The sequence below is a fragment of the Podarcis tiliguerta genome (assembly GCF_965153285.1).
Source record: "Podarcis tiliguerta genome assembly, chromosome: 3".
Taxonomy (NCBI): domain Eukaryota; kingdom Metazoa; phylum Chordata; class Lepidosauria; order Squamata; family Lacertidae; genus Podarcis; species Podarcis tiliguerta.
In genome coordinates this window covers 69700289-69720649 of record NC_139536.1, presented here as the reverse complement: position 1 = coordinate 69720649, position 20361 = coordinate 69700289, and the positions used below count along the sequence as shown (strand labels likewise).

General features: G+C 40.3%; 1 protein-coding gene across 10 annotated transcripts in view; it reads left to right on the top strand.

Moving 5' to 3' along the window:
* The window catches only part of LOC310674324 (uncharacterized protein), a 57391-nt gene that overhangs the window by 36227 nt on the left and 803 nt on the right, over nt 1–20361 (top strand). For 6 of the 10 annotated variants that reach the window (XM_083433398.1, XM_083433397.1, XM_083433394.1 and 3 more), the window contains 18 exons: nt 583–721; nt 2295–2448; nt 3914–4009; nt 4279–4422; nt 6242–6453; nt 7657–7795; nt 9130–9250; nt 10013–10122; nt 10973–11122; nt 11268–11321; nt 11457–11624; nt 12143–12295; nt 13737–13871; nt 15167–15319; nt 16524–16733; nt 17172–17292; nt 19054–19116; nt 19982–20115. In XM_083433398.1, coding sequence (XP_083289524.1) covers nt 583–721; nt 2295–2448; nt 3914–4009; nt 4279–4422; nt 6242–6453; nt 7657–7795; nt 9130–9250; nt 10013–10122; nt 10973–11122; nt 11268–11321; nt 11457–11624; nt 12143–12295; nt 13737–13871; nt 15167–15319; nt 16524–16733; nt 17172–17292; nt 19054–19116; nt 19982–20115 — 2456 coding nt within the window. The remainder of the gene's footprint in view (nt 1–582; nt 722–2294; nt 2449–3913; nt 4010–4278; nt 4423–6241; nt 6454–7656; nt 7796–9129; nt 9251–10012; nt 10123–10972; nt 11123–11267; nt 11322–11456; nt 11625–12142; nt 12296–13736; nt 13872–15166; nt 15320–16523; nt 16734–17171; nt 17293–19053; nt 19117–19981; nt 20116–20361) is intronic. The other 4 variants (XM_083433396.1, XM_083433400.1, XM_083433399.1 and 1 more) reach the window with 1 other exon arrangement.

The following is a 20361-nucleotide window of genomic DNA, read 5'->3' as shown; positions in this document are numbered from 1 at the left end:
TCAAATAATGTTTTAACTGTCTGCTGAAATGGTTATATTGTATGGCTTGCTGGTAGCTGAGACTCATAAGCTGGCTTTTGTCAGAGTTTTCTCTAGAATGGAACGTGGTTGTATTTTACCAGTTCTTAGGTTATGCCTGACTGTGTGTGTGCATCCATGCCCATGAGTGGATATATGCATGCATGTTTAGACTCATGATCTTTGTGCATGTTTGCACTGGGGTGTGACATACACGCTGCTGATGTTGATTGTGTAGGGTGCTTTCAAGAAGTAAGGAGCAAAGTAATGTTTCTATAAGAAACTAGGCAACTTTCTCTGCAATGGTTAAAAATAGATTGTGTGTGCATTCTGATCCTATCCTTGGCTGTAATTACAAGGGCTGAGCCAGTTTGCCTCCTTGGACTTATTGCCATCCTTGGGACTGTAGGGACTGAGCTCCTGTTGTCCCAAAGCCACCATTGCCTCCCATAGGTTTCAGCTTGGACTGAAATTAAATGGGTAGAAGCATTGGATGTAAGAATGAAATAAATAAGGCAAATAAATGCCAGGATATTTTATTTATGCCTGCTGTTGGGATTCTAGGAATTGAGCTCCAAGACCTGCAGAAAAAAATAGACAATCTTCATAGCCCCTCAGATCCAAAGAAAGTGGCCCAGATGCTGAGCATGCACAGAGAAGTTACACTTCTGCAATTTGAGGCAGCTGTTAGACATTCTGTGCGGTAAGAGATTAGCATAGTTCAAAAATAAGGATGTTGACTCAAGTTGGGGGAAATGTCAAAAGGAAGGATCTGGCAGGTGTTTTCTTTAAGGCTGAAACTACACATTATGAGAAGTTGTATATCACTTTTCCCTGACTCTTTAAATTTCTTTTAACCAAAAGCTGTCATATGAAGCTGTGGATTTAAATAGAGGAGGGGAGATGCACAGAGGCTGCCTATTCCACCCCCCCACCCCACCCCGGCCATTTGCTCCACTCAAAAGTAGCTCCCTGCTGTTTTCCCATTTATTTGAGAAAACATACAAGTACCACTCTCTTTTCCCCTACCAGCTAAAAAGCAGCTGGGGGCAGGGGCAAATTTTTTGAGGACAAAAATGGCCGTGAAAAAGAGTTACGCAACCTGTCTTTCTCCCCTGCCCCATCATTCCTTCATTTAAATTTGCAGCTTCTTGAGTTTGCTTTTAGTTGTCTTTTATATATATATATTAGCTGGGGAAAGTTGCACATGATTGTGTGTTTGTGTGTTTCAGCCTGTGATTCCAAAACTTATAATAGCAGCGCCACCTGCGTTCTTACACCTGTTGTTTTCCTTTTATTGGAAACCTTTCCGAAAAACGAATTCTAAAAATAGCAGGTTTCGGTATTGTGCACCAAAGCCACCTTTAAAATTTCTGATCATGGGAGGTGTACATCTAGCAATATTTTAAACACTGATTAATCTCAAGAAGATTTATAATAAAGATATTTAAATGAAATTAATGTTTTCTTTGTTCATTTCCATGTGTTGCAAAAAGGTACTGCATTTCTGTGTTTTTGTAGAACCCTATGCTGTAATACATAGATTTAAGATAGTTGGTCATTCAGATTATTTAATCTGCACATTAGCCAATAAGAAGATTTAAAATAATAAAGCAGCCTTCACTAACCAGGTCCCCTCTAGAAGTTTTAGACTACAGTTGCCATCCGTCCCAGCCAGCATGTCCATACCTGAAGGGAGAACTTGCACATCTGCCCTGTGGTGAGATGTGTGTGAGTTCCAAATGCAGATAGGTTAGGAGCCGGAGTAAACTCTCAACAGTGAGAGAGCGCAGTGGGTTTGCTTGCTTTCTCCATCTTGAATCATAGAGTTGGAAGGAACCCTGAGGCTCATCTAGGGTTTGGGAGAGTTCTTGAATTCTACCAGAAATGCTACATTGATTGCTGTTGCTCAGGGGCATATTTCTACAAGAAGCGAAGGAATAATGCGAGTCATAGTTCTATGAGCAATAGGTCTCAAGCAGAGAATTCTCAGCATCCATTCCTGATCTCTGACTTCCTGATTTCCAGGATTTGGGGGAAGAAAACCATAACAGTTAAACTGGCCTAAAACCTCTCTTCAAAAAGCAGGGCTTCTCATGTCACTTTCAAGCGAAGCACATCATCATGCTAATTTTCTAAATTATGGATGTATGGAGCAGTTTGAAAATAAGTACATGTTAAAATCAGACCTTGAACATTGATTAATAAATAGGAAATAATGTTATTGTATTTGCTTTTATAATGTTTTTTTTCCCCCCTTTCTGGTAACCCTCCAGAGAAGCATTTTTATCATCTGGAAATGTTTCTGCCTATCAGAGCATTACGGATCACATTTACCATGGCTTGCCTCCCATAAGTAACACCATTGTTGGAAGTGCCTTTGCTTCCCAGCTCCGGCTTCCGCAGCCACTAGACCCACATGGCCACAGGGTGAGTAAAATAGTCTTCCAAAGATTCCTCTTCCTTAACTGTTTCCTTCTCATTTGTATCATTGTTAGCTGTGCAATCAGCACAAGGCTATATGTATGTGTCTCTTTGTTGAAAAAGCCAAGATGTCTCCTTGGGGTATTTTCTCAAAGAACAAAAGGTTTCATCACAACAGTCTCTGGTTTTTTTAGCTGTTTCTCTTTTCGCCAGTCCATTCTAGTCCACCAGCAGTGGCATAACTGATGTCAAAATCTGAGCCTTTTGAGTCTCTTGCATCCTAAATCTCATGATGGCACTTGGTTCACCTCCTTATGGCAGCGAATGGTCTGTTCTCTTGGGTGGTTCCCTGCTTGTGGTAGGCAGGTGGCCCAACTCTTTTGCTGTGGGGCATAATCTGTGGTCTTAACTACCATCACAAGATAGCACAGTGTGGATAGCATGCAAAGGTGCAGTTTTTGCACAGAGTCAAGCCTGGTGGCTCATTAACTGCAAATTAGCAGCTGCTGTGGGCACAGGACAGAATTGGCTGCCAAAAGCAGATCACTGCTGTGCACTGCCCCTGGATCAACTGGTATCTTGGGTCTAACTATATTAATGATATAATTAGCAATCATATTGTGGGCTTTTAAAAATTAAATACCAGGTGCATGGAGGGTGTGAGGGCAGAGAATGTCATCACTGGCATCACAGGCTATAAGGAGAGGGCTTTAAGTCTTCCCTCCCCAACTGCAGTTTCAGTAAAAATTCACCTTCCCTGCACATGGCAGCTAGCATTATTAGGAAAATACATCTTGTTTATGTCAATGCAAGTTTTATCCTAATACTGTTTGCTGTATGGGGGGGGGGTGGATTTGAGAAAGGCTTAAGCCTCCTATGTATTGCTATGCATATAACATTTTCCCCCTCCAGCTTTTCTCTGATCTGGTATTTAGAGCTGCATCCAATGAAGTTACAGTGGTACCTCAGGTTACAGACACCTCGGGTTACAGACTCCACTAACCCAGGAGTAGTACCTCAGGTTAAGAACTTTACCTCAGAATGAGAACAAAAATCGTGCTCTGGCGGCACGGCGGCAGCAGGAGGCCCCATTAGCTAAAGTGGTGCTTCAGGTTAAGAACAGTTTCAGGTTAAGAACGGACCTCCAGAACGAATTAAGTTCTTAACCAGAGGTACCACTGTGTTTTGATTAGCACAAGAACTTCCACCTGTCAGCATTGAGCAACTGTTGGATAGTTCCATAAAGTCCCACAGGGGTCTTCTTTTGTACCTGGCTTGATTTCAAGCTGAACTGTAACGGATAAAAGGAAAGAATGGGGGCATGATTTGGTGAAGTTGGGTAGCCTTACTGCCACTTTCTGCCTAGCAGAGAAAGGTGCATACTGTTAGTGAAACTGCATATTAGGATATTTGGTTTATATGTGCTTGTAGCTTAATATTACATTTTAAAGTTGCAACTCTTTGTTTTTAGGCAGTGTTGTTGTTCCCATGGAGAACATTCCTAGCAAACACAGGTCCATTTCCTGTTATCATCAGCAACCTAGACCCCATAAACTATAATATGCAGGTATGGTACTCTTATTACCTCTAAGGTGCATATTAAATTCAACTGGGGGCTGCCATCCCTACTCACCAACCCAACTAAAATTGTTTTTATGTGCAGTTGTCCTTAACCAATTTTATATATGTATCCTTAATACATGTCATTATATTGTAAATTGCTTTGAGGTGCCTCGTCACGGGAAGCCATTCATTCATTCATTCATTCATAAATAAATAAATAAATAAATAAATAAAGTATTTTGTAAGTAAAAATTGACTGACTGACCTTTCTAGCTATGTCTGTGTGGACTGAACGATGAGGATCGAAAAGTAGTCCATGGGGAGCTGGTCGAGATGCAGCTTGCAATGGAGGATGTACTCTGGAGTAATTATGAGGGTCTGAATGGTCATGGAGAACAGAGAACATCTTTTGGAAAGGTAAATTAGAGACAGCAACGCCAGGGCTTTTTCAGCTGTGGCTCCGATCTGGTGGAACGCTCTGTCACAAGAGACTAGGGCCCTGCGGGACTTGACATCTTTCCGCAGGGCCTGCAAGACAGAGCTGTTCCACCAGGCCTTTGGCCAGGGCACAACCTGACCCCCTCCTTTGGCAATCCTCACAGAGCCCAATGGTTGCCATTAATCTGATTTGAACTGATTTTATAATGAAATGATTTTAGAATGTTGTATCATTTTACTGATGATGTTGTGAAAGATGGAGGGCACAAGGAGAAGGGGACGACAGAGGACGAGATGGTTGGATAGTGTTCTTGAAGCTACCAGTATGAGTTTGACCAAACTGCGGGAGGCAGTGGAAGACAGAAGTGCCTGACATGCTCTGGTCCATGGGGTCACGAAGAGTCGGACACAACTAAACAACAACAACATCATTTTACTGTTGTTAGCCGCTCTGAGCCCAGCTTTGGCTGGGGAGGGCGGGATATAAATAAATTATTATTATTATTATTATTATTATTATTATTATTATTGACATCTGGCACCATCTTTGCATGAACAGTTCAGTTTAACTAATGTGTTTTTATTCCTTTTTTGTAAAAAGATTAGTCAAGTTTCAAGTTCAACAAAATCACATGGCTGCAGCACTTGTTGGAATGTAGCATGTTAGAAGATATTATATGGGATCTTATATTATAATTGTAAACTATTGTATGAATACAAAACCTCTGCATGCAAACTGGCAAGCTTGTGTCTGGCAGAAGTGACTTACACAAGTGGCACAGTAGATGACTGAGTCAATCAGAATGCTAACAAATGTGGTGTACAGTTTTGCATCTCTTGAGGTTCTTCTCTTTATCAACGTGAGTAGTGTGAGGTGATGCAGCTTTTGTGTCTAAAACATCTGCTCTGCTACATTTTCTCTGCCTGCAACACTGGCAACACTAGTTAACACTGTAATGCAGCCCTGCCCTGTGCCAGCCTGTTATTCTACAGTTATTCGGTCTCGCTAATCCTCCCTCCCATATACACAGAGAGGTCCAATCTCCCTTCAATTCACTCAGTGTGGAATGGGTTTTTGTGTAGGAGAAGCAGAAAGGATAGCTTCCGGCCCTTCTGGCAACTTCTGCGGGCATGGCTGTCTTGTGAGTGGCTGATCAAAAGCCACCTGTCAATCAGAGCGCACCTGGGTCAAGAGATGACTGTAACCAACAGACCTTTGTTCTCCATACTCCATCTGACTTTCAGTGCTGCTACGTCAAGTGTGAGGAGACCAGAAGCAGCTACTGCAGGATAGATACAACTGAACTAAGATTGTTTTCTTAATTTTCTTAAAAGCACCATTCTGCCTCTTCCCTTTGTCATCCTAACTTTTATTCTTAATTAACTTATTAATATTGACTGTTCAGTTTGTGTCTGCATTTCTGCCAGGCTCAATTATTTCTTCCTCCTGTGCCTAGACCATTTGGCTTCATGCTTCACATGCATTTATAAGTGGGATTTGACAGAGAAAAACAAGCTACCTTGGGCTCTGGTGAGAGACTAGGAAGCTGGGTGCTTTCTCTCTGTTTCTCCTCATATAAATATTTACCTTGGACCCTCAGGTTTCATATTCCCCACCCCCAGATTGGATGGCATGTAAGGAAAGTGTGGTAGGCATCTACTTGAGAGTCCCTAGCATGGCTAGCCTATCCAGACTGGCAGTCATGGCAGGAAGAGACAGTAAAATTCTTCCCTGCTATTATAAATGTATTCTGGCTTTAAGCTTCTGTGTCTGACGCTTTCCCCACAATGATTTTAGCAGAATTTGGCAATGACGACTGAAGCAAGTGGAAGGACTTCAAAAGCACTGTTGGAGCTGCCTGATTCAGTGGCTTCAAGTTCCTTGCAGAAATCTTACCTGATACTGTGGAAGCAACTGGAAATTTTAAAAGCAGAATGGGGAAGGCTTAAATTAAAAGTTGATGATATCAATGCAGTTCCTCTATACAAGCAATTTACTGAACAATACGGGTAAGTTCCATTTCGCTGTAATAGATTTTGGAGTGGAGGTTAATCATCAACAGTGCAGACAAAGTAAAGAAAAAAACAGTACCCAGTGCTTTTTTGTTTTCCTGGGTTTTCCTTGCTCTTTTATTATAAATTTGATTTCATTTTCAACAGTTAAAACTAGATTGCTAGGAAACATGGCATTTCAAAATATTGTCTATAAAAAAGCGGGGTGGGATGGAAAGGAAAATAAAGTGGAAAAGGGTTTCTTTTCCTTGGCTTTCTCCACTGCAACCAGAAACCAACCGCAGAGTGTTTAATAAGGCACAAGGAGGCAGGAACCTGCCCCACCCACCCTGCCCCCATGGTACATTATGATGACTAAGTTACTGTATAACGTGATTCATAAGGAAAGCATTTTACTTGTATTTCAGTCATCCTCACAACACCCTTATGAGTGGCAAGAGAATGACTTTCTTGCTTGCAATCAGCCAGTTAGAAATGTGATCTATGAGGCTTGTGGTCTCATACACAGTGTAGATGATCAGTTGTAGGTTTCCTGACCATTTTATCAGTCCAGTTAGATCCCATCGCACACTTGCCAGGTAGATCTGTTAACTCCTTTAGGGAAATTGCGAGGAGATGGCTGACACGGGATCAGGGAAGTGGCTCTCTTGACAATATATCACTAGGATTTCTCGATTTTCCTGCCAAACAGGATTCAATTAGGTGCTTTTTGAGTGTTTAGGAAAAGGAACATGCCTTATTCTGGAGGCATAATGGAGTCAGAAGTTCAGATTTTGCCACATTCCCAACACGGAATTCATCTTCTTCACAGTTGCCACACATTGGGTCAACATATGACCCCCAGATTTCATTGTTTATCATTCACCAACCCTTCAGACCTCATGAGCAACACGTTGGTGTGAAATTAAGAAATCTTTTTTGCCCCAGTTTTCATCACTTTACACTTGCACTGCCCATTTACCCAGTTTGGAGAGATTCTTCACAATCCTTTTCTGTTCTAACACCCTTGACAAAAATTGGTATTTTCATCAAACCTGGCTGCCTCAATCACAATGAGTCTCAATCCTTTATGAACAAGTTTAAAGGCACATAGAAAATTGTAATATTGAGGGCATGCTAGAAACCAATGCAAAATAAATGGAAAACATTAAACAAGAGAAATTAAGCATGTACAATGTCTGTATCTCTGCATTTTTCTAGTACTGAAGTTCTGTATCCTGCTATGAGAAGCATAGCTATACATATGGGTATAGAAGATGAACTTGAAGCATTTGGATTGATATATCACTCTATTCTGCCCCCTAAAGACGCTTCAGAAACTGAGATAAAAACACACCAGGTAAAACATAGCTAACGGGAAAGCAGAATACAAAAAGAGAATGAGTTTATACTTTTTAAAATTGTAGTAAAATATAGTTTCTGTGGTACATTAGAATGCCATACATTAGAATCCTTCCCATCAGCTTAAGATAGTACAAATGCTGTGAGTTGTCTGTCCATATTTTACTTGTTGCAAACAAATCCTTAACGTGACTATGCTGCCTACATAATGGCTGACTAAGCCTCCACCACCCTACACACACACAGACATCCGCCCTGATCTTACACACACAGGTAGCCTTAATAGTGTCTGCGGGCAGAAGAAGCTACCTTAATAGTTTTCTTCAAGCAGAAGTTTTGTATCTGGCTCTGAAGCTGTTTGGAAAGTTTGCAGAGGCATATACGATAGTGGCTTGTGCTCCTGGCAAATAGTTCAGATAACCTTAGACAACATGGCCCACCAAACCAAATGCCGCTCAGCAGGTATTTGTTGGAAACATGCTTATACCAAATAAAACTCTTGCTCCAGCCATTGCTTACACAGTATTGTTTACACAGCCTGGCAGTGACTCTGCCTCTGAGCTGAAATGTTTGGTGACTTGCTTGAGGCTTGATAACTGTCCTGTTTTTCCTGTCCCCACCAAGCAGCAAAAAACCAGAAAGTTTATAAAGTCCTTAATACATTCATCAGGTCAAAAGGCCTGAGTCAACCTTTTTGACAGGTCAGTCCTCAGCTCACAGTACCTCTGGCATTGCTCCTGATGCTCTCTGACAATAACTATCAAAATACTGTTTGTATAAAAATGTACTTTTGCTAGGTTTATGATTTTTTAAAGCTGTCAGGCTGTCACTTGATTAAAGAAATCTGGCAATTAATCAAATTAATTTTCATAGTTTAATCAATTAAATACACATAAATAAGTCATTGTTTTGAAGAAAAAGCATACTGTTTTAATATAGTGCATGCAAATGTTGTACCACTGTAGATGTGCGCTTTCCTATTACTTGAGAGCGCAGGGAGACTGCCTCTTCCAAGACAGACCTGCAGTCTCATAAGTACTATCATTTTAAGAACAATACACTTTAAAATATGTGTTGTCTATTTAATTCAGATCCCATTTTAAAATATATTAAAGTGATTGATTTAAAATTTTAACCCATTGATCAATTAAAGATTGTAGGCCTTAAAAATGATTAAAGCTGCTGCTGCCTCATTTAGAGTTTGGCCTTTACTTTTTCATTTTAGGAAGTCTAAAGTGACTATATACTTTCTGAGGAAACATGGCTTCTGAATGGTTAAATGAAGATATAGTTAAAAGCAAGCTAGTTTTTTCTGCTTTTTTTTTATCCTAGCTGCAAAAACTCTTGGAAAGTCTAGAAATACATATGATCCGTGATGTCCAAAAGAAAGTTAATAAAGAAATAACGCTGGTTATATCTGAAAAAACAAGAGAAGAAAGAAACCTCTCTACAGGTAACAACTGAACCCATCTTGCATCTAGCTTCGAGTTTTGTTTTGACGGGGGGGGGGGGGGGAGAAACAGCACTCAGTAGTTTCTTGTGTACATACCACAGTCACTATGTCAGCACCACCCTGAATTTCTCCATATATCATCTGTCTTTGGTGGTTAGCCATGACCCACATAATACTTTCTTCAAAGCGCTGCAACTAAGGAGTCATGGAGAAAGTTGCCACACTAAAAAACACTAAAGCTGGACGCTTGGAGATACTTTCTTCAAACAGCAAGTGTAAAGAGGCCTCTGCATATATTCAGTAGCCCACATTTGTGTTGTGTTAAGCCAGAGGTAACCAACACTGTGCCCTCCAGACATTGTTTCATGTCCTTCTCATTCCACTTTTATCAGCATGTGGGATACACCACTCTTGCTGCACCTGCAGCTTTTCTTTTTCCTTACAGAACAGTGGGACTTGTGCTCTGTCAAAGAGCATGTCTATAATAATGATAATGATTATGATAACTTCATTAGTCACATTCAGGCACCCTTTGTCTGCCTGCAATTATGATCTTCTGTGCTCCTGCACATTTGGGCGTTTTATATTTTTTTTAAAAAAGTAGCATAGTAGGACTTGTGCTCCATCAAAAAGCCTGTCACATTGCAAGATACCCAGTGTTAGTCATACTCAAGGTAGACTGAGGCTTCCATGTTTTATTACTCTGAAGATTGAAGAAAAAGACCCCCCCACCCAACCACAAACAAAAACTTGTTCTTTCAGAGCTCTGGAAACATCACGGCATGCAAGAAATCTTCTCTGTCACAAGGCCAGAAATTGTTGAATCATTTGTACAGAAGCTAATGGAAAATCACCAAGAAACTGATGCAGAGGTACATAAATTGTGTTTTTTTTCCAGTGATTGAAATCTCGTGGGGCAAAATAACTGCATAACTTAGGTTTTTCTTGCTGAAATATGTGCTGTGCTACAGGCATTTTCTGCTAGAGATAAGTACTGTCAGGCATATCTAAGTCATACTGAGAGGAGCCCCATTGAAATCAGTGGACTTAAGTTAGTTGTCACTATGATTTAGTCAGATACCATCCAATGAGTCTGTTCAAGCATGTTCTCCAATTTTCATATTCCAAATTATTTTGCTGGACCCAGGGCACACACTTCCCTGGAAATGCTGTTTTTGCATCCTCCATGGGCACAAGCTGTTTTTATCCCATAGTTAAGGGGAAAGTTCTCTTGCACATTTTTTAATTTAAATATTTCACCATCTAGTCCAAGAAGATACATTTTAGAGCTGGGTCCTGCCTGGCAGAAATTATTAAACCTGGCTACTGAATCAAATAAATTATCCATCTAGCCTAGGAGTAGCCAAAATTGTGTCTTCCAGTTGCTGTTCAAATGCAGTTCCCATCAGGCCCTGTCAGCATGGCCACTAGCCAATGGTTAGGCATGATGGGAGTTGTGGTCTGGCAACATCTGGGGGCATTGCATTGGCTACCCCTGATCTAATTGATCCTGATTGGTGGAAGTTACTAAGGATCATTTTTGAGGTTTAGGCTATCCTATGCATCATACCAGAAATCTTCAAGCAGAAATTCTGGTGACAGGACCTTGGATGTATGTGCTCTGGCACCAGTGAACAATGGAGGAACCACTGGAAGTGAATAGATTTATCTGTGTGACCATCAGAAAAACCTGACATTTTCATTTTTTGTTTCCCCCCTCAGATAACCTTTCCAAAAGACCACTTACAGAAATGCTTCACTGCTTTGGGTTGTGATGTCATGGCCAGAGAACGCAGCAACTTTGAGACCTACTCCATGTTTTATGAAAATATACTCCGTCAGCAACATCAGCTCCTCTATCAAAAAGAACAAGTATTCTCATACTGTTGATTGTGGTGGAAGAGGGGTCATGTGCTGCATTGATTGCTCGGCCAAACAAGTAAAAAAAAAAAAAAAAAGTTGACAGAGGCTGTTGATGGAGAAACCAAATGAAAAATGCTTTTTCATTCTCTTTCAGGAAATGCATGTTATAGAAGACAAGCGAGGAAATGCTGAGCTGGGTCTTAGTCAGGTTAGTGGCAGTAGTTTTATTGTTTTTATTCAGGTAACCTCAGGAATATCTCTCAGGGCCTGGCATCTTAATCCCCCCGTTATTCATTTTTGAGAAAATAAGTTATAGCATAGCATTTTTCTCACCTTTTGCTAGGTAGCGGAGCTGAGTCATGAGATGATTATGGAAATGATGGCTCTGAGAGCTAGAATTGCTGATCTCCAAGGAGAAGCCCATGGCCTCAGAGACAAGATCAGAAAAGAGGTGCAAGAAGATTATGAAGCATTGGTGCAAAACATATTTATGATCTGTCTGCAACTAAAAGTAGGTACAAAAGCAAGACTTAATTGGATACAGCCCATGACTTGGATTATATTGGAGATTACAAAGGCCATTTCCTTTGGATTCCTGTCCATAGATTTATATTCTAAGAAAGTTGTGTTTGTTATAATGGCATGGTTTCTTGTTTTGGTTTGTAAGTCTATGGATATACAAAGCCAGGACTTCAGGCTATAGCCAGCCTCCTCTGCAACATCTGCCTGCTGGTTGTGTGAATGTGATACCTAGAAGCATAGCCTCATGACCTTTTCAGCATTTCTTTGGTGCAGGTTTATTTTGTGGAGTAACCTGTTAGTTATTGCAACATATCTGGATATTTTTTCTTGAATGGAGCACTCCCATTGCAGAAGAATCACCTTATTTCAGAAATAAATCATTTTGTTGCTGGAAAAGTAATTATTATAATTATATTTTAAGGAAATCTTATGGAATTGCTTGCCTTCCTTTAAATTCATGTACATTAAATGGCATGTGTAGTTTATGGCTTCTTGTTGTGGTTGCAGGGAAGGGTGGATGAATATCGTCTAAGCATGAGCCAACGCATGTTTGAGATCATCAGTGAGGTGAGAAGAGAAGGAGTGGACAAAATGATTGGCTTGAAGAAAAAGTACGGCTCCACAAAAGATAACAAGACACTCAAAGAACATTTGGCTCAGGTAAGTTGATGTGTGAGAAATGTGGTTTTAAAGAATGTTTTCTAGAAAAGGAGTTCATAGGCCCAATTAAAATGCCCAGTGCCAAAAGAACTTGGAAGAGCATGTTCTTGCTGTTGTGGAGACCCTCCTCCCATAGGAACCACTTGGGGCACAAAGGCCCCAGGGTCAGGCCCTCATCAGGTGATCTTTCTGAGCTGAGACAAGGGCTGGCATCTGCAAGGAACAGAGTGAACACAGGAGAAGGATGTACCTCATTGGTGGAATGTTGTTCACCTACAGAATATGCCCCACAGGCAAACTGCCTCCTTTAATTGAACTTTTTTCCTTTCCATAGGCCTTTAAACATAGGGCTCATTATAAGAGACGGCTTTAATGGATTTTCTTGTGTTACGGTTTGTTTATTTATTTATTACATTTGTAACCTGCCTTTCCTCCCAGAGGAACTGAGGGTAGTTAGCTGCTGTAGTGTAGCAGCGAAAGGAGTGAGCTATCAGACAGGAAGTTCCTGGTTTGCATCTCGCCTCTGTCTTCAGGCCAGCTACTCTCTCTCTCTCTCACCCTCACTTCCTTTCCACCTGCAGTACTGGGAACAGTAACACTGACTCATTTAACATTTGTATAATGAGTTCAAGTGTTCATAGCACTTCAACATGTATTATATGCCTATTATCCTTATAGCGACTCTGTTAAGTATTACTATAATGTTTATTATAATGAGCCTTGCTCGGCAAATCCAAAGTTGGGTGGAATGTAGTTAAGCAGAGAAATAAATATGATTTGGCTTAAAACCAACAAAATAAAAGTTGTTTCTTTCCTAGAAAGTTCTGAAGCTGAAATGCACCTGTGCTTAAAATGGGCATTCTTATGTTTTTGAAGTGTTCTGTTTTATGATTTTAAAATTAAATGTAATCCCATTCCAGTTAGGGTAGGTTGTAAATTTACATGTTGGTTCTTGCTCATCAAATCATTCATATGGACTCTTAAGAGTTTTGCTTGTATGAGACCACACAGAGTAGCCAAGATGCTAACTGTTCAGATTATTGACTTTCTAAAAAAGCAGATGTTCTGGAAGATAAATATAGTACAAATGGAGGAGAAAGCTCATATATCAGATTTAACCCAGAACTGGAGAAATAAAACCCATTATAGATACTTTGTGTGCGTCATTGTGGGCACAGCTGTAATGCAAAAATAAAAATTTCAAAGCTTAGCTCCATGTGATAATAAGCCAAAGCCACTGGTTTGCATAACAGTCACAGAGTGAATACTTTGATTTCAGATATGGGTGTGTTATCATGGATGCACACTTTAGTGACTTGAGTTTCTGCTGAGTGTTCACTTTTCTTTTTTCACAAGTACAGACTCTTGATGCTTATTCTTAAAAGTGCATAGTCAAGCAGCTGCTGGAGCTTACCTTGACTAGAATTATCTGCCTTCTTAGCAGGGGCACCTGCAAGCATTACAGGATGAAAACAACCAGTTGAGAGTTCTGCTATGCAAACTGAAGGCTATGAGCTGCTGGAAAGAAACAGTGCAAAAAGCACACTCATCTGCCACATTGAGAGAAATGGAGAAGGTGAGAGTCTCTACCCCCCCCCCCCCCAAAAAAGCCTGTTGAAATAAAGTCATTCTACATAATTGAAATAAAGAGAATAATTTGTTCTTTAGTGAAAAGGGTCAATGGCTTCAGCCACGTATACTTGGTAATACCAGTGAGTGACTGCATGAAGAGCAAGATGCATCCTTTTCCTTAGAACAGTCTATTTAGTTCTTAACCAATGAAAAAACTGAACTGCATATTAGGGCCAGTTCAAGCAGACACTAATCAGTGAGCCATCAGGACTGCATGCACACCTTACAACACTGGGTATGATATCGAAGGCAGATGAACATGCCAATTTTTGTTTCTCTCCATTTCTTGTCACACACCCCCTCCAATCTTTTTAAGTTCAGTTCTCCACATTTCAGATCAGTTTGCAACTTTCTTTTTAAAAAAATATATTCATGAAAATTCACATTCTTGTGTGAATTTATCCTAACATACACACTTTTGCAAACCATTATTTCTAATGGAACACATTTTTGTACTTTGTTTTCACAAATGCATTTCATGTACACCCAATATACCCATTTTTGAACATATTTGTTTGGTTGGAGAATTCAGAGAAATGCAAATTTGAAACAATGGCTGTGTTTGGGTTCCACGTATGTTTGTCAGTTACGGTATGTATGGAGGTATGATGAATGTGTGAAGAAGAACTCAGAAAGTCCGCCTGCTTTTCTCTGCCAGTTTAACTGTAATAGAAGAGTTAGGAGATCAGCAGCTCTGGCTTTCATTCTTCTCCTTTGATGTGTGATGCGCTCACATGATTGTCTCACTTCAGAGATCTTGATTTATCATACCACTGCAAAAGTTTCCAAAAATAACCATGCCATCTGGTGTTGAGCCTGATTGTAGCCACATAATGCAAAATCAGAAGCTTGACAAGTGCTGTAGTTGTAAGATGCCACTTCAATGCATGTCTGTGAAATATTTCTTGCCACCTGCAAATGACTGTATGCATCAACCCTTTCCCACAAAGAATGTGGTGGGGATTACTTACGCCAACCTGGCACTGTATATGGTTATTTTACAATACCCATCAGAAAGATTGCAACTGCTCAAACAAATTCTACTGTATTGCAAAAACACCATGAAATTTAAAGAAGTGGGGTTTGTTTTTCTACATGTTAAAGGGCACAAGCTCAAATACTTAAATATTTTGCATAACACTTCTTCCTAAGTGTAGGGTGTTTGTTTGTTTGTTTTTGGGGTAGGGTTTATTGCTTGATTCTCTGCTTCACATCCTACTGAACCCTTTGCATTCACAGGAGGCCATTCAAAACAAAAAAGAGTATCTGAAATCCAAGCTGATGGCAGAACAAGAAGCGATTATATTTCAGCAGCAGCTGCGGGCTGCAAGGAAAGCTTTGGCAGAGTCTCAGACTGAGAATAAAAGGCTGAAGCAACAGCTAGACAAACAGGTATGTAACCAAACTGTCTATACAGCAAATCAAATTACTTTCTCTCACTCGCATTGACTTCAGTGCTGAAGCTATGAGATGGGCAATGAGAGATAGTCTTGGGGTGTAATGTTCTGCACTCCCTCCATGGAAGACTTTAGGTGTATATAGGTGTAAAAGAAACCATATATCTTAAAATGCTACTGCCTTCACTGTGTCTGACCCCCAATGGAATCATGATCCTGGGTGAGTGCCTGGAACTCCTGGAATCTTGCTACTGCTTGGCAGAGAGTGGGGGGGAGGCACTGAACCTTTGTAATATTACTTATGAAGGAGGTGAAATGTGCACTATGTGATGTGTCTGCCCACACCAATTTAAGATTCCAGAGATGGATGTAATTTAGAAATTAAAACCCTATAAGTGAATAGCAGTGACTTAGAGAGGATTTGCATAGCAGCTCCTTGTAGCTCCTTGTGAAATTGGGGAACCATCTTACATACTGAGAATCAGACTACTTGCCAGATGTGTTGTTTCTTGAATCATTACTGCTGACAGCAAAGACAGAATGAATATATTACATTTTGCCTCTTCTCAGCAAAACTGTTCAAGATCATTATTCAACTGAAAATGAAAATACAAGGATCTGAAATGTGAAGATGCAAAGCGTCTCCGCATACTTCCACCCCTCAATACAGTTAACACAAGTTTTATAGTAATTAATATCTAACAGTGAAGGAGAGAGGGTTTTTTGATGGCGAAACCCTCACTTAGACCCTTCCAAAAGAAGTCAGATTGGTGCAAGTGTTAATGTGTCTGTATTTGCCCAGGCATTTAAATTTTGTTGTATTGGCTTAGCTTATTACAACATCCAAACTGCTCAATAGTGAATCTTCCAAAGCAATTTACAACACAGATTAAATAATGTCATCATAACACACATTGTAGTTCTTATTCTGCAGAATTTCTGGTTTATATCTTTCCTCCATTGGACACTGTTTTAAACCAGAAATTCTGCAGAATAAGAACAACTTCACTGCCAATAAATATTATTTGAAATAAAATGGTCTTCACCTGCCTTCTAAATGCCAAGAATGATATCCAAGTAAGTCATACTTGAATAGATCTACTGAAATCAATGGGTCTACTCTGAGTATGATAGCATTGGATATCACCCATGTGTTCTCCTCCTGTGTTTTACAAATCTCATTGGTATTTTATGCAAAGGGACACATGCTACAGGAAGTAGAACACAGGATGAACCAAGAAGCTCACAGAAAGCAGCAACTAGATCTAATTAAGACAGCAAACTTGGAAAAAATGTTGGAAGGCCTTGGAGAGAGAGAACTGAGATTGCAGTGTCTAACAGAAGAAACCGAAAGATCATCCAAGATAAGGCAGCTTCAGGGGGAAAAGGTTAAAAAAGAAATCCAACAGGTAAGTTTATAAATACATACTTTCAGTAGCTCATGTGCCTGTGGTTATATGTTCCAAGATGGGGGCTTAATATTGCAAACAGGTCATTGACAGTGGGCGATTTTTATACTTATCCACACCAAACCATCCCGCCCCCATCCCAAAAGGGTAAATCAAGGTTTAATGGTGGAAAAATGCAGACAGACAACTAGACACCAATGATGTTGTGCAGACTGGGTGAAAAACCTGTATGCATGATCAGCGCTCATCCCACAATTAATACCCAAAGTTTCATAAATATTGCTTAACCAAGCAGCATCTGATATAATCATGCAGGTTCATTCAAAATTTGCAACTTCCAATTCCTTCCTTCTCTTATGTATTTCATTTTCATAAACGGACAACAAAGATAGATTTGGAACTGTAATGTTCACTTAGAAAAATTTAGTATCTTTTTAGGTAAGAAGTCAGCTGTCCCAGGAACGCAGTTTAAAACTGGATGCTTTCCAGAGGATAAAAGAGCTGCAGCATCAGCTGTATGACTCAGAAGTTGCAACATCCCAGAGAAATTCCTCTGCAGGTATGGATGAATGTAGGTTGGATGATAGCTGGTTGCAAGAATATTGGTGTTCCATAGATTGTTTATTTCATGCCCTGCTGTATTTTGAAAATGTATTATACTTTACTTTGGTTGTTAAACAGTTAACAGTAAATGTGCTGGTTAATAGGTTATTAAATGTGAACCAAAGATGCAGACCTTGGACTTAGTTAGGTCACCATGCCCTCTCTTATATACCAGGAATAGATCAGCACAGACAGAGACTTCTGAGTACAGACTCTGTTATCATCCCAGGCTGTGGCGGGGGAAGCAGGTGCCTACACTATGCTCTTGCCAGATTTGCATGAGAAGAAATACATGCGCCCAGTGTGGCCTTGCAACTCCTATAAAGTCTCTCCTGGGGGGCAGGAAAGGCCTGGGAAGTGCAGTAGGAGTTGGAAACAGCCCAAATTCAGGCTGAGGCAGCTTGTGCAGGGAGATTTTTCAGGGTGCGTGCACACCTGGGTGACCTATGAAGCTCCGTAAAGCCCAGTATTGTCTACTTTGTCTTACAGCAGCTCTCCACAATCTTAGGCAGAGGGCCCTTCATATTACCTGGCTGCTTCTTTTAAAGAAATACCTAACGGGGGGATCTTCTGCATGCAGATCACATGCCCCCTCCCCTCAGCAAGTTAGGGAGTGCACTTTCACTTGCGCACGTCTGGATACAACCCAATGAGGGCAGAGGTCCTAGATCCTGTCTCACACTTCAGCTAACAGCCGCTTTGAGCTAGGAGTTTCTCATTAAGCTAAGCTGCTTAGTGTTAGTGTCAAGCCTGTATGGGAGGCAGCAGTACCAAGTTCTTTGGCAGGTTTGTAGCAATGAAGCAGCTACTTGTTGTCCTGTCAGTATATTATTGCAAGATTGCAATAAATGTGGATGGTGGTATGAGCACATAAGGATGGGATAAATTCCTCAGCCAGTTTGACTATTCACTTAACCACCCCAGCTGTCATATTACATTGTGTTTGATAACTGAGCCAAAGCTCCAAGTAGATCCAATTTGTTAATCTATTTAAAAGATGCTAAACTGAATTTGAAAGCTGATCAGATTACTGCTCTCCACCTCTAAACCTTAAGCAATAGCATTAAATGAATACTTTTTGAACAGGCACACAACTGAGACATAGTGTATTGGCCATGTCTTCTACCTTTAATTGTTTCAAAGGTGTCTTCTCTTAATATATAATAAAATTGTGGAGTGTTGCCACTGTTTCAGAGACCACAGAGAATGTGGTCTGACACCCAAATGATGTTTCAGCATGACTGTATTGTTTGGAAGTGTGTGGGGGGGGTGTGGTCTCAGTGGTGGGCCACCATGGGCATAGAAAAGGCAGAAAAACTGGCTGTATTGCCTTAACTTTCACCTCATAGTGGTGTTGGTGCTTGTCTTGAGATGCCATACTATATACATAAAAACATAAAGTAGGTAGCCAAAGCCAACTGTTTAATGGAGGGAAGTGCTTTAGAAAACTGCTCTCTGAAGTGTCTCCCCACCCTATTTAAAAGGTGATGGGGCTTGGATCAAGCTGTGAGAGGACAAGCAAGGTGTAAAGGGAAGAGGGTTGCCAAGTGGAGCTAGCAAGGGCAGTTTAAATTAACTTGTACATGTTTCATTTTGGGTAAAGGAAAGCAACAGACATTATAAAAATACTCTAACAGACATCGTTAACTTTTAAAACTTTGTGCTTTGTATGGATTCTTCTCACAGATTATCTAACTCATGTCCTTGGCTTTCACAGCTGTAAGAAGAAAGTCTGCTAATACTTCACACAGTGCCAGCAGTATAAATCGCTCACTTTCAGGTAAAAAGGAATCATACTACTAGCATCAGCTGTTTTACGATGCTTTCTTCTACTTCTTTTTGTAAATTTCATCCAAAGTTCCCAGGGCAGTTCACAATATAATAATGCAAACAAAAATACCTCCCTCCCCCCAACGTCATTTCTTAGAAAGCCTCTCTCTCAACTCACCTTAAGTCCACATTTCCTTAAGCTAGTCCTTTTCAGTGTCAACCTAGACATAAAGTTAACGATGTAATATGTGTACTTTTCCGGTTTCGAAATAGCAGCCATGAGTCTCTGGGAGTTTGACGCCCTCTTCCACTGTGGAAGTCCTGCAACATGAATTGTTTCTCAGAAGTCTTTGCATTTAAAGGGAGACACCCATTCAGGACAAATGGAAGAAATCCTTGAAATGCAAATAGCAGCTTCAGAGTCTTTGGGGTGGTGTGCACAGTGGTGGAGAGAAAACTTTCCATTTCCCATCGCTCTGATCCTGAGGCTCATCAAGCTTCCATGTAGCAGCTTTTCACAAAAGAAATGAGCTCCCATTGCCCTAAGATAGTATACCATGTCCTAATTTGAAAATGGTTTCTTTAAAAATTGATACACAGAAGCCTATTGCTAATAAACACTACTACTAGATACACCGTGATTGTTATCAGACCATTTATTGGGATCGCATCAAAGATCATTCACATTTTAACTGTTAACCATTGACTGTGAGAATATTGTAGAAAAATGGAAATCTCTCCTTTACAAAACAATAGTGCCAACAGCATGTATTATCAAGGAATACAGTGTCAGCAGTGTTTGCACACAAAAGCAAGTTCTAGAACAGTTCCACAAAGGCAGCACGTAAATGACATTATTTAACATTATGTTCCAGGCTCTGCTTCATGGAGCCAGAATACAGGCATTTCAACATTCACGTTAACCAAGGATTTCAGGCAGCAGCTTTTGGTTGCTGACTCTGTTGGTAGCAGCAATATAAAACCAGAAAAGATTCAGAGGCCCAAAACGGTGAGTAGTGAAGTATTTGGGGAGCAATGTTAGTATGAATCTCTAATGCAAGACAGTGACAACTGGGTTGTAGACATGTTAAGCAAGCTATACTGAGGACTTGCTTTATAAAATAGTGATATTAGATTAACTCTTCATTCATGCTTCTCAGGGAATTCCTCCTGTACAATAAACTTTTGGCCCATAGCAGTTAAGAGAAGCAATCTACCCTCCCCCCCCAAAAAAAAATTAATGAAATTTTGACTA